General features: G+C 42.6%; 2 protein-coding genes across 2 annotated transcripts; both read left to right on the top strand.

The window, feature by feature from the left end:
* The first annotated feature begins 520 nt into the window (after positions 1–520).
* dgcr6 (DiGeorge syndrome critical region gene 6) lies at positions 521–3,361 on the top strand. Its single transcript, XM_039012783.1, has 6 exons — positions 521–604; positions 842–954; positions 1,308–1,468; positions 1,609–1,709; positions 1,878–2,018; positions 2,801–3,361. Exons 2-6 carry the CDS (start codon positions 845–847, stop codon positions 2,879–2,881), a joined length of 594 nt encoding a protein of 197 aa, XP_038868711.1. The 5' UTR covers positions 521–604; positions 842–844; the 3' UTR covers positions 2,882–3,361.
* A 5,121-nt stretch (positions 3,362–8,482) lies between these two features.
* On the top strand, positions 8,483–12,311 carry LOC120062846 (cationic amino acid transporter 4-like). The gene is made up of 4 exons (XM_039012916.1): positions 8,483–9,464; positions 9,754–10,466; positions 11,177–11,285; positions 12,100–12,311. The coding sequence occupies exons 1-4, from the start codon at positions 8,483–8,485 to the stop codon at positions 12,309–12,311; spliced, it is 2,016 nt and encodes a 671-aa protein (XP_038868844.1).
* The last annotated feature ends 1,596 nt before the right edge of the window (positions 12,312–13,907 follow it).

Genomic DNA, 13,907 nt, shown 5'->3' with positions numbered 1-13,907 from the left:
CATCCTATGCGTATTTTCGAATTTCCAGATACGATTTGTAGACACCTATTTGAATGAAAAAAATGTAGATCATAGTAGCTACTTTAAAAAACTATACATCTTTAGGCTTCATTGGAGTCTCATTAACCTGCACTACCTGCCGAAAAAACACCCATGACACGGTCAACCACAGTTGCGAACACAAGCATCCTCAAGTCATTAGCGATGCTCAGCTGCTCGCCTTGTTGCATCTTCACCTTACTCGATTGACAGACAGTGTGCGGCGCACGCCATCTAGCGGACGAATTTAACTTCTGCAAGTTCTCGCGCCTCCTAACTCGCTTTTGTTTGTGTAAAATTATAGTTAAGTTCAATTTAAATATTTATCTTTCCTAATATTATACATACTAAGATTGATAACAAAAATGACATTAAATAAAAATCATATGAAAAGATTAATTACAAGCAGGCATCTTATAGACAACAAACCTTTTGTTAGGGTCCTTCCACAGAGCATCAGCCGCTTACCTGACTGTTTGCTAGGCTACAGCAGAAATGCACGATACATTGTGTATACTACCTTTTGATGAACGTCTAAAGGAAATAACTGTAGCTAGGTAACTTAGTAAGTATGTGGTTCATCTACGCTTTTACGGTAAAGGGTTTGATAATAACCTGTGCTTTGGCTCAGAGTGAAGCTAACTAGCTAGCATGATGGATTGCTGACTTATTCATGACTCGGAATTCCTTTGGGCTCCCTTGATTTTTCGAAAGATAGCTCGGGGATAGCTAAAAACATCGACCTTCTGGTGTAAATATTATGGATTTTGGTAATTGATATGGTTCTTTGACTTCACTTCAGAAAATGGAGAGTTATCCTGCGGTTTACGAAGAGCAGAATGATTCTACAAAACAACAAGAGAGACATTACTACTTACTTTCAGAACTACAAACCCTTGTCAAAGATTTGCCCAGGTAACCAGCCCAACCTAGCCCTATGGGAATCTCAATTGCATTCACCTTATTCCTCGCGTCTTCTTTCCTCGCGTCCATCTAAAAACCCACCGAATGGTCCCTTTCAATTTATTATTTGAGAAGGTGAGGATGCGAGGAATCAAGTTAAAGCAATTGAGATTCTCCACATAACTAGGACCCATGAGTGCATATAAGATCTCTACAGATGTTGGATGTCAGAATTTAAGGTAGTTCAGGTAGTCCCATCCCTGTTTCAGTCTGTTTGGTTCCCAGTGAATACACCCCAGGTGTTACAGAAACTAGACTTGACCTCCAGAAACAAATCTGTTTAACTATTTCTCCCCCATGTCTAGCTCCTTTCAGCAGCGCCTGTCCTACACCACACTGAGTGACCTGGCTCAGGCACTCATCGATGGAACAGTGTATGATATAGTACAGGGACTCCTGGACATCCAGCACCTGACTGAGAGGAATCTGTACAACCAGAGACAAAAGCTGCACTGTGAGCATCGAGGTGTGTGTGTCTCTTTAGGTTTCACATGTTCTATCTTATGAAAAAACAACAACATTTGAGTGTATGTTGGTGTGCCCATTATACTAGGGATCTGAGGTCCTTTGACCTTACAATGTCTCTATTCTCTTCCTCATGCCCAGCACTCAAGCAGGATTTGGTTCGTAAGCATAAAGAAGCCCTACAGGTTTGCAAGTCCCACAACCTTGCAGTTATGAAAACCAATCAACAAGGAGAAACTGAGGTATGGAATTGACAGAGCATCATGCCATTTTATTAGTCTTTTTGTTGTTGTTGATGTGCTGTTCTATTCGTTTTTCACATGTTATCGAAACATCCATCCTTCTATATCACAGCCACAGAGTTAAATTATGTTGATCATTTCTGAGGACATTATGATTGTCTCTATTAGGCTCTGGAGATCCGAGTGAGAGAGGAGCAAAGGATGATGGATGAGAAGATTGTGGTGGAGATGGACCAAAAGGTGATAGACCAGCAGAACACCTTGGAGATGGCTGGAGTCCCAGGGTTTTACATAACCACCAATCCCCAGGTGAATCAACACTTTGTAAATGTACATTCTTGTGCATATGGCAGATGCATGAAACATAATGGTTCAATGTCATTGTGTGCCTCTACATAAGCTCATAACCAGACATCTGGTTATATCAAATAATATGGTAGATTTTATTTTTTTACCATTCTAATGTTGACATAATCCTGATTTATTTAGGTAAATGTTTTGCCTTGAATTCTAGAGAAATGATTTGTTGTACCGTTTGAGGTGTTGAAAGCTAAGCACACTTCCATTGGGATCAGGGGGTGAAACACAGATTGCAGTGCAGAAACATTTCCAGTAGATGGTGGTAGAGGCTCTCTCGTTCCACCATTGTAACAGACCTGTTATGCTGCAGGTGTAGACAAATTATTGTGGGTTTTTAGCTGCTTCACTGGAAGCATATCCTGGAGGCAGTCAGTGCAAGCAGAGCGCCAGCCACTTTAAAGGAATACTGCAAGATTCCAGCAATGAAACAGTTTTTATACCTCCTACGTACCTGTAGGCTTCCAGTTATTGCGCTAACGCTAGTTAGCAAAACTACCTCTAACTTCCTTCATAATGCACACAGAGACATAAAAATGATTTTGGGCGTGAGCAGCTTAACGCATTCTTGGTTTTGCGGGACTGCACTGCTCACGCAGCCAGTGTAGCAGGCTTCATTGACAGCAATCGGCGCGCGTCACTAGCAGCTCATACCCGGCAAAAGTTGCATGTCCAGTGTAGTAGTAGGTCTGTAATGACTCGGGAGATTTCATGTTCCATTCTTGTCATTGCAGGAGCTGACGATGCAGATTAACCTGCTTGAACTGATCCTTAAACTTCAACAGAAAGAGTCCCAGTCAGGAGTTCTGTCATGAGACAGACACACACACACACAGACAGGATCTGATTGTGTTAAATAAAGCACTGGATACTGAAGAGCATATCCTAGAGTGGATAGACACTTCAAAGAGAATCCTGTCCTCTTGTTAGTGAGCACTTGTGCGGGGTTCAGGTTCATGTCCTCAGGAGCTGTGTGTTCCCTTAAATGCACATGGAAACCAAGAAGTTGTATTGCTTTGTGATTCTATGTAGAAATCACTGGTTCTGGATGGCAATGGGGCCCTGATGAGAGTGCAGGAATTTGAAGAATCACTGAAGGCTGTAGATATGTTTCTATTTGTGTTCCCACTCACTCACAGATAAAAAATGGAAATAATTTATATTATTCATCCAAGTTATCATGTTTGTGATGTCATGAAATTATTATTTTCCATTCATGTTTATCAACATTACATGTTTACCATGATTTTGGCCACTGTAAAATGTGTTCATGAAATAAAGTCAATTTACTTTGATTGTGACTCCTGTTTCATTATTAGTCTAGTCAGTGACAATAGGGTCAACCTACATTGGTTAAAAGGTATTAAAATTGACTAGTAGTATACATAGAGGACTTGAATATAATTTGCATTCTGATACTGTAGCATCCAGTTATGAGTTACTATGGTAGATGAATACTTCTGACAGCTTCGGCCTATATGGATAGAGCTACATTTAAATGTTTCTTACAGAAGAAATATGAAAGCATATGCATAACCATGGTGGCAATTCAAATGGAAGAGTTTGGAGATTATGAGAAAATTATTAGACTTAAGGTGAGGACACAATAGTTCACCTGACACACAGCTGAATTCAAACATTGCACTGTTGATTTAATGTGCATTTTACATTTTCTGTACTTTTCACTGTATTTGTTAATAATGAAATCTTAAAATACTCTGGATACATTCAGTAACATGAGAATATTAATTGAAAATGTGGGGTAGGTGCAACATAAGACACGGAAATGACAAGGGTTAGAGTGAGGGTCTAACTGGTGCCTGACTGTGGCAACACATCTCTCCAAAATGTTCACAGTTCCTAAGTCATTTCAATGCACATTTATGACTCAAAGAATAATCTTCAACTATAAGGTGCTTTTTTGATCTCTTAGCTATGCAATTGAGGAACCAGAGCAAGCACACTTGTATTTGTTTTGTTTGGAACACAGCCCTGCATCCCAGCCATCATACAATAACTTGTGGTTTACACAATCTAAAAACAGTCCATTATAAATTGCAATCTGAGTCAGGTGGGAATCATTTGAAAGCTTGTTCTATTGCCTACATGACTAGCTAAGTTATAAAATCCAATCTTAGTGTTAGGATTTCACAAGGCAATTCAAAGAAGCAGATAATAATTTTGGTGCGCATGGAATGGATTCATGAGTGCATTCAGGTGCCTGTTCCACGGCCAATTTTCTTCACAATAGACAAAGGCTCATTATGTTCAGAACAACCCAGTGTATGAAGCCATGTCATCTTGTAATGTCATCTACACACAATACCCCATAATGTCAAAGTGAAATGTTTTCAGACATTTTTACAAATTAATATAAAATGAAAAGTTGAAATGTCAGATTCAACAACAAAGACCAGGGAGGTTTTCCAATCGCAAACAACGGACATTGAATATTTCTTTGAGCATGGTGAAGTTAATAATTACACTTTGGATGGTGGGTCAATACACCCAGTCACTTAAAAGATACAGGCATCCTTCCAAATTCAGTTGAAGGAGATAAAGGAAACCGCTCAGGGATTTCACCATGAGGCCAATGGTGATTTAAATGTTTTTTTCAATTGTATTTTAGCACCTTTTTCTCCCCAATTTCATGATATCCAATTAGGATCTTGTTTCATCGCTGCAAACGGGCTCGGGAGAGGCGAAGGTCGAGTCATGTGAAACATGACCCGCCAAACCGCGCTTCTTAACACCACCTGCTTAACCCGGAAGGCAGCCGCACCAATGTGTCAGAGGAAGCACTGTTCAACTGACAACTGAAGTCAGCCTGCAGGCGCCTGACCCACCACAAGGAGTCGCTAGAGCGCGATGAGCCAAATAAAGTCCCCCCGGCCAAACCCTCCCCTAACCCGGATGACGCTGGGCCAATTGTGCGCAGCACTATGGGACTCCCAGTCACACCAGTTGTGACACAGCCTGGGGTCTGTAGTGACACCTCAAGCACCACGATGCAGTGCCTTAGACCGCTGCGCCACTCAGGAGGCCCCTCAATGGTGATTTTAAACCAGTGACAGAGTTAAATGGCTGTGGTAGGAGAAAACTGAGGATGGATCAACAACATTGTAGTTACTCCACAATACTAACCTAAATGACAGTGAAAATAAGGAAGTTTGTACAGAATTAAAATATTCAATAACATGGATCCTGTTTGCAATAAGGCAATACTGCAACAAAAATTGGCAAAGAAATGAACTTTTTGTCCTGAATATAAAGCATTGTGTTTGGGAAAAATCCAACACAGCACATTACTGAGTACCAATCTTCATATTTTCAAACATGGTGGTGGTTGCATCATGTTATGGGTATGTTTGTCATCGGCAAGGACTAGGGGAGTTTTTTGGGATGAAGAAATGGAATAGATTCAAGCACTGGCAAAGTCAGTAACAGTGACGTTACTTACCAAGATGACATTGAATTTCCTGAGTGGCCTAGTTACAGTTTTGACTTAAATCAGTTTGAAAATCTATGGCTGTCTAGTAATGATCAACAACCAACTTCACAGAGCTTGAAGAATTTAAAAAAGAACAAGGGCAAATATTGTACAAGACTCAGAAAGACCCAGAAAGTAATCACTGCCAAAGGTGATTCTAACATGTATTGACTCAGGGGATTGAATACTTATCTAATCAAAATCTATTAGTGTAATTTTTAATTAATGAAAAATAAGTTCAAATTTTTCTTCCACTTTGACATTACAGAATATTTTGTGTAGATCGTTGACAAAAAAATGACTATTAAATACATTTTAATCCCACTTTGTAACACAACGTGGAAAATGTGGAAAAAGTAAAAGGGTGTGAATACTTTCTGAAGGCACTGTATGACAACAATCAAATCAAATCAAATTGTATTTGTCAGATGCGCCGAATACAACAGGTGTAGACCTTACAGTGAAATGCTTACTTACAAGCCCTTAACCAACAATGCAGTTAAAAAAATACCTAAAAAAAGAAGAATAAGAAATAAAAGTAACAAATAATTAAAGAGCAGCAGTAAAATAACAATAGCGATGCTATATACAGGGGGTACTGTTACAGAGTCAATGTGCGGGGGCACCGGTTAGTCGAGGTAATTGAGGTAATATGTACATGTAGGTAGAGTTATTAAAGTGACTATGCATAGATAATAACAGAGAGTAGCAGCAGCGTAAATGGGGGGGGGGGGGGGTGCAAATAGTCTGGGTAGAAGGAGTCTTATGGCTTGGGGGTAGAAGCTGTTTAGAAGCCTCTTGGACCTAGACTTGGCGCTCCGGTACCACTTGCCATGCGGTAGCAGAGAGAACAGTCTATGACTAGGGTGGCTGGAGTCCTTGACAATTTTTAGGGCCTTCCTCTGACACCGCCTAGTATAGAGGTCCTGGATAGTAGGAAGCTTTGCCCCAGTGATGTACTGGGCCATACGCACTACCCTCTATAGTGCCTTGCGGTCGAAGGCCGAGCAGTTGCCATACCAGGCAGTGCTTTGGTTGAGTTTCCGTGGCACTGTTTCCACATGCTAAAGTCATGGGACCGATATTAGCATTTTTCAGCATCATGTTCAAACATCTATAAGGGACTTTGTAGAGCTTCACAATCAATTATAGATACATTCAGATGATTTGGAGATGGTGCACGAAAAATGCTAATATCTGTCCCATGACTTGAATGGGATTTATGCCATTATGTTAAAACGTTAGCATGTGAAAACAGTAACAGGGAAACTAAACCAAAAGCATGGATTGTTGTCATAACTTGTCCATACACTTTTAACAAGGTAAGGAAACCATTGTGGAATTTTAGAAATTTATTGAACTATCCATTTAAACACTGGCTGTACACAGGCCTTTTGGGTGCATTCCTTTTCCCAGGCATTACTGACTTATTCCAGATTTTATAACTTGTGGATAAGTATTTTAAGTTTCGGCTAACCATATTATGTTATAGCAATCTGTCATTCGGTGATACAGTCGATGGCAAGGAACTGATGATGCATGCAATGTCTGAGAAGGGGTATGCGACGCTTGTCTGATGGCTGATCCCATCGTCATCAGATGTCCAATAGACCAGTACTGTGCCTTTAAGAAGAGAGCTCGGTCAGCTCACTATCCTCTGGTTCTCCACCTTCCTCCCTTCCGTTGAGCTTCAAGGGATATCAACCGGGCCCGAGATAGGCTACTGATAAGCAATATTCAGCATTCAAGGTAAACCAATAAATTAATTTGTTACCATAATAGAACGTTTTATATTACACTATATATGCAGAATAGCAGCAATGGTTGTGTTTCTCACCTGGCTCTTGCCATAGGCTACCTATTGAACCACCTTGTTTGTGCCATAATAAAACAATATAAAACGTAAAATGTCATAGAATAGTCAGCCATTGCTTTATTGAAATAGCTTACCGTTTGTCATGAATAATATTTGCATGAGTTTCCATTTTCTTTTAAATTATTCATGTGGATTTTGTGAAAACGACGTATACATAAAGCCATTCATTCTATTACACACGAATCCCCCGGTTATTATGGAGGACAGATGTATGGGTCGCTTCACTTTGTGTTGGTGTTTATTTCTAGGGAATAAAAGCGTTACGTAATGTATTTCTAGCATTGAGGCAGAACTCGCCATATGCTCGCCGCGCGCAGTTTGTCGGAAACGGTGCATCAAAAAAGCCGCCTACCGATGGTCCAATTTGTAAATGTATTCTATCACATAAAACGTCCATTGATGATTGATTTTGGTACAGCAGCGTTAAATCATAACCAAACAGTTGTGTATGAATATGGTTAGGCTACTTCTAGTCAGTCTCATTACAGGAAGCTGAATATAATAGCCAACAGGCCTACCATCATTAGGCCTATTGGACTGCCAGTGAATATAAGACGTGTCAAACACCCAGAGCAGATGTTTGAACTCTTTAGTGTGGACAGTTATTAATCAGTCTTAAACAGAGCGATCACATTTGTTAAATTGCATACTTTATAGCTTTATTTATAGGTTTTACATTACTCAGATAGACCCAATAGACATTTATTAAACTACCCCACATAAGGCAAATACGAAAAATGTGTCTGCAATTCTGAACATGTTGTTTCCACCTTTTGATGAGGGCAGACATGGAAAGCACAGCATCATCAGCAATATGACATCAGGCAGCAGTGTGGATAGGTGATCGATGGATGAGTTGAGTTGCTTTTGCCTACCTGCTCTGAAGTCACAGGCTTCAGGGCAAATTCAATGATGGCTGCTTTGTCCCTGCATGATGGTATGCATGTGTGTTTTTGTCTCTCAGGTTAGTCGATCAGGAGAAGAATGGATCCAGTTTGAGCATCTTGACTGATAAGACCCTGTCCAGTTGCTGAGTGTGATCCTGTAACCATGGCGACCTGCGGGCGTGGCTGCATCCCTGCAGTGCGTTTCTGCCAGAGGCTGAACCGACTGAAGACCCTGGATGATGACTTGATGGTGACGTCAATGAAGCGTTGCCTGACCATGGTGGACCTGGCCCTGCTGGGTGTTGGGGGCATGGTGGGCTCTGGCCTCTACGTCCTGACTGGCACTGTTGCCAAGGACACCGCTGGACCTGCCGTGGTCCTCTCCTTCCTCATAGCAGGCATCGCCTCCCTGATGGCTGCCCTCTGCTATGCAGAGTTCGGAGCTCGTGTTCCCAGAACGGGCTCGGCCTACATGTTCACCTATGTTTCTTGTGGAGAGATCTGGGCCTTTCTCATTGGCTGGAACGTAGTGTTGGAGTACATGATTGGTGGAGCCGCGGTGGCGCGGGCGTGGAGTGGTTACTTGGACTCCATGTTTAACCACACCATCCAGAACTACACAGAGAACCACATAATGAAGTGGAATGTTCCCTATATCGCCCACTACCCTGACCTGCTGGCTGCTGGGATTCTAGTTGTTGCCACCATCTTCATAACCTTCGGAGTGCGAGTCTCCTCTTGGCTCAACCACATCTTCTCAGCCGTTAGTCTGGTTGTCATACTCTTCATCTTGGTGTTTGGCTTCGTGCTAGCCGACCCAGTCAACTGGAGCCAGAAGGAAGGAGGTTTTGCACCGTTCGGTGTCAATGGGGTGATGGCGGGCACAGCCACCTGCTTTTACGCATTTGTTGGCTTTGATGTGATTGCAGCCTCCAGTGAGGAGGCAAAGAACCCCCAGCGAGCCATTCCCATGGCCACAGCCATTTCCCTGGGCATGGCCGCCACAGCCTATATCCTGGTCTCCACAGTCCTCACTCTCATGGTGCCTTGGCACTCGCTCGACCCAAACTCAGCCCTGTCTGACGCCTTCTTCCGCCGAGGCTACAGCTGGGCTGGCTACATTGTGGCAGTAGGGTCCATCTGTGGTAAGTGTCTCTTGAAAGACTGTAACCACAGCAATGTTAGCCTCGCAAGCCACCTGATGTCGCAAGCTTACATGAATGGTTTGCTACCACGGAATCATGATAGCACAGCAGTAATCAGTCTGGTAATTACGAGGCTACACCAATGTATCATGTCATTAAGTTTATTTTGGTTAGTTGATGATATAAATGATTGAAGGGCAAATGTGTATGACTTTTATTTATTTTTACTTCATACAGTAGGTCTCTTGCGCTGATAATAATGTGACTCTCTCTCCATCCCCTTTTCCAGCCATGAACACAGTGCTACTCAGCAACCTCTTCTCTCTCCCTCGGATTGTTTATGCTATGGCGGAAGATGGCCTCTTCTTCTCCTTCTTCGCCAAGGTCAACCCTGTCACCAAGGTCCCTGTTAATGCCATCTTGGTGTTTGGCCTCCTCATGGCCGTCATGGCCCTCATCTTTGACCTGGAGGCCCTGGTCCAGTTCCTGTCCATCGGCACCCTCCTGGCCTACACCTTTGTGGCAGCCAGTGTCATCGTGCTGCGCTTCCAGCCTGAGAAGGAGAGGACCAGTTCCAAGGCTAACTCCACCATGTCCCCCAACTCTAACCCTGAGCCCTCGCCCGAAGTCTCAGAGTCTCAGATCATAGCTCAGGACAGTGGGGAGCTGAAGGAGTATGAGTCCTTCTCAGACAAGCTGCAGCTGGTGGAGATGCAGAATACCAGGGAACGGAGTGCCCCAGGGGTGTTGAAGGCCCGCTGGGAGCCCTACCTGGGCAGGTTGCTGGGGGACTTTGAGCCAGGGGAAGTGGTGGCCTTTTCTGTGCTGGCGGTGATGGTGAGCTCAGTGTCCCTCTGTGCCGTGTTTGTGTTTGGGAGTAACCAGCTTCAGCTGCCTACGTGGAGCTTCGCCCTGCTAATAGTGGTGTTTGGCTCAACCTTCCTCCTCAGCCTGGTCGTCATATATGCCCATGAACCTCATGTCAACACCAAAACCTTCCAGGTGAGCCAAACAGATTCTCACTTTTGTATTATATGTCTGCTCATATGCCCAAAGTTTAAATGCAAAGCCATTCACAGCTTTGTTGACTTTCACTTGTATAGAATAGTGTGGGCCCACTCATAAAGTTAGGGAAGCAGAACTAAACCCTCGCTTTAGTTATTATCTGTATAATGTTGAGCAAACAGCATTTTATATTTCCCTAAGTTCTTATGTAGCTATGATAAACTGATAATACTCTTTATGAGTTTCAAGTCTCTCACAGACTAATTTTAGCTGTCGCTACACTTCAGGTGTGATAAACTCTGCCCAGTCTGACTAGAGCCCAGACTGCCTATAGCCCAGTAGACAGGGACTCAGGGAGCCACATTATCAGCCAGCTCTTAGACTGAGTCCCAGAAGACACTCACTCTCCGCTGTGTGGTCAATCTGCTCCTCATATAAAATAAAAGCTGTTTCTGTGACTCATATTTGAGAGGCAGACATTTCTGTGAGCTCAAGCAGGACCCATGTTCCCCCTGGCACCAACCTATTCATTCTGCTGAATTATATTAAGTGAACCAAGCTCTATTCATCTTTTAGTAAAGACTAGTGGTCTTTTTGGCTCTCCAGCTTCCTTTTTGTCAATGACTAAGACTTATCGAATTGAGGAAGGCTATTTGACAAATTTTAATGCATGTCAGTATGGTTGTTTGTTGTTGTAATTTTTCTAGGTACCCTTGGTCCCATTCATTCCTGCTGCAAGCATCCTCATGAATGTGTTCCTAATGCTGAAGCTCAGCCCCATGACCTGGATCCGCTTTACTGTATGGGTGGCTGCAGGTAAGATTACATCTGCTAATGGCACAAATATGTGTTGTGTAAAGACCATGTGCACAGACAGGCCTTGTAAGCCAAACATCATGTCAGGCAGAACTGAAATGGTTGCATTCAGTGGTTGAAATACTGTGCCTTTTAACCTAAATGATCGACAAATAGTATGGTTACTTAATACTGATTGATGATAAATAGCAGGATACGAAACAGGGTTTTATACCTACAGGGTTTTGTACATGGTACATGTTTGTATTAAAACATCTGCAGGTTTCTTGAGCGTAAACCCACCAAGTAAACCCCTGAAGAGACAGTGAGTTTTCTAGCCAACACCTGCTGCAGTGAGAAGGTGTTAATTGGCTATAGAGTTTGCTGTCATAAAAGGAAACATGAGTGGCTGTATGGGCTCAGAGGTCTTCTGGACCATGTAAACCATTTAAACACACCTGTCTGCCTACAGAGATTTAACTGGCTTCACAGGGAATATTGGACATGACAGGGGCTTGGGCTAAGCCATGTCTAAGTAATAATTTCCCTGGTGAAAGTTGTGACCATAACACACAGATGGGATTGGCCAAGATGTGTCTATAGGCTGTGGTGACTGTTAAGCACCACCATATTCCTGCTATATCTGTATGTTCTCAACAGAGTTGCACATACAGTATGATAACAATAACAACATGTCTGTGTGATTCTGATTATGTAAGCGTATGTTTCTATGTAGTCAAACAATATTCAAAAGTGCTACCCAATGCTGTAACAAATACCAGGTGCTTTTTAGAATATTCAAATTCAATTAACAGTATGTGTTGCACCTCTCCAGGTCTGCTCGTGTATTTTGGCTATGGGATCTGGCACAGTAAGGAGGGCCTGAGGGAGCTGCAGCCCAAGGATATGGCAGCCAGGTACGTGGTGCTCCCCAGTGGCAGCCTGGTAGAGACAGTCCAGTCTGTGCAGCCGAATGGACAGCGTGACGCCAGCACCCTCCACACCACTCCCTCCCCGTCTGCTGAGGAGCAGCAGGCAAAGAGATGATGTGTAAGAAGGGAGCCATTCTTATTAAAGTGGGCCATTATCGTCTATCAGCTCCTGCTCGTATACTTTTACTGCTTTCATTACCTCACTCTCTTCTCTTCTCACCCCTCCCTCGTGTGACTGGCTTCATACAGTTGGTGTGCAACCCCACAAGGCTCTGTTTCTCTGCATTAGTAAACACACATCACAGGATGGGACTCACTCTCATTATGAAACATATTTATATCTGTTAATATGGGAACATACCTTTTATAGCTATCCAGCATTGTTTACGATATTATTTATTTCAATAAACCAGCACAGGTGTTTTTTCGTTGTTAGCATTGCTCTCAACTTTAATGTCCCTTTGGCACTCACAATTTAACGTTTTTGGAAGATGGAAAGTGCTTATGATCATGGCATACATTGAATCATGATTAGGGCTGTTGCGGCGACCATATTACTGCCACACCGGCGGTCACGAGTCATGTAGACAGTCAAATTCCATGTGACCGTTTAGTCACGGTAATTAGGCTTCTCCAAGCTCTGATGCTGCTGATGGTTGTTAGTAGCCTACCAAACTTGCTAACTGCCTGGTACTCAGCACTTTATTGTCACTCTAATCACTCTGACATCGATGCAAATGTAATTAACTTTTTCAAATCATAGTCGCACACGTCATGCAGCCTAGCCCATACGCCTATATGTTTTGATAAGGTTTGTATCACAACTAAAGGGGCCAATAACTTCTTAAAATGAAGCACATTAATCTGCTTTACAAAGGGTGCAGAGCCTAACGGGCATACATAAGCAATGTGTGAGTTTCAAGTTTGAGTAAGATAATTTTTACCATAAAAATGCATTACATGCATAATGCATTTACGGTCACTTTTGATAGTGGCCTACTCTTCTTTTTGGCTGTTGAAAAGTAAATGGACAGTTTTCCCAATACCTTCAATATGCATCTCGGAATTGTATAAGGACGCGCACAGTTGCGTCCCCGATGTGTCTGTCTTCACTTGTAGCCTGTGAGAAAGACCAGATCACTGCTGGAGAGCCATGTGAGTGAGAGGTGCTTCGGAGCGCGCAGCATTCCAGGCCAAGGGCACAACAGCCACTGGACGCAAAAGACATAGATTTTTTTAGGGTGCTTAATGGCCACACAAAGGGGATGCCGCCGGGAAATTTGAGGCATTATCAAGTGCTTGTCAAATTGTGAATGAGGGACTGATGTAGTGTGTACAGCCTACGCAAAAAACAAAGCAGATCATGCCTTTCAAGCGTCTTTTTTCAAATCATCATTAGTCGCATCATGCAGCCTTACAATGTGTTAAAAATCAAAACATATAGCCCAACGTTTGTAGAACAACTAAAGTTACATTAATAGTTCTAAGCATATAGGTGTACCTATTTCTTTGTTAACCACTCAACACAGAATAGCCGCGTGTGTGTTTGGAGAAAATATCCTTTCTATTTAATTCAGCTTTGTTCAATTGTATTCTTCAAACTATAAAATAATTCTAAGCAAATCTTGTCTGCTAAATGAACTAGTGTAGCCCACAGCCATTTAGCATAGCCAGATTAGAACCTAACATAAGGACAACTCAGAGTATGCTA

Source organism: Salvelinus namaycush, chromosome 18 (genome assembly GCF_016432855.1).
Source record: "Salvelinus namaycush isolate Seneca chromosome 18, SaNama_1.0, whole genome shotgun sequence".
In the NCBI taxonomy this organism is placed as follows: Eukaryota; Metazoa; Chordata; class Actinopteri; order Salmoniformes; family Salmonidae; genus Salvelinus; species Salvelinus namaycush.
The sequence above is the reverse complement of the archived record's forward strand: the minus strand, read 5'-3'. Positions and strand labels throughout refer to the sequence as shown.

Excerpts from the sequence above, each read along its gene's own strand:
- dgcr6 (XM_039012783.1), top strand. The coding sequence starts at position 845 with ATGGAGAGTTATCCTGCGGTTTACGAAGAGCAGAATGATTCTACAAAA. Across the intron at positions 955-1,307 it reads CTTGTCAAAGATTTGCCCAG|CTCCTTTCAGCAGCGCCTGT; the intron begins GTAACCAGCCCA and ends CCCCATGTCTAG. Across the intron at positions 2,019-2,800 it reads ACATAACCACCAATCCCCAG|GAGCTGACGATGCAGATTAA; the intron begins GTGAATCAACAC and ends TTGTCATTGCAG.
- LOC120062846 (XM_039012916.1), top strand. The coding sequence starts at position 8,483 with ATGGCGACCTGCGGGCGTGGCTGCATCCCTGCAGTGCGTTTCTGCCAG. Across the intron at positions 10,467-11,176 it reads TCAACACCAAAACCTTCCAG|GTACCCTTGGTCCCATTCAT; the intron begins GTGAGCCAAACA and ends TAATTTTTCTAG. Across the intron at positions 11,286-12,099 it reads TACTGTATGGGTGGCTGCAG|GTCTGCTCGTGTATTTTGGC; the intron begins GTAAGATTACAT and ends GCACCTCTCCAG.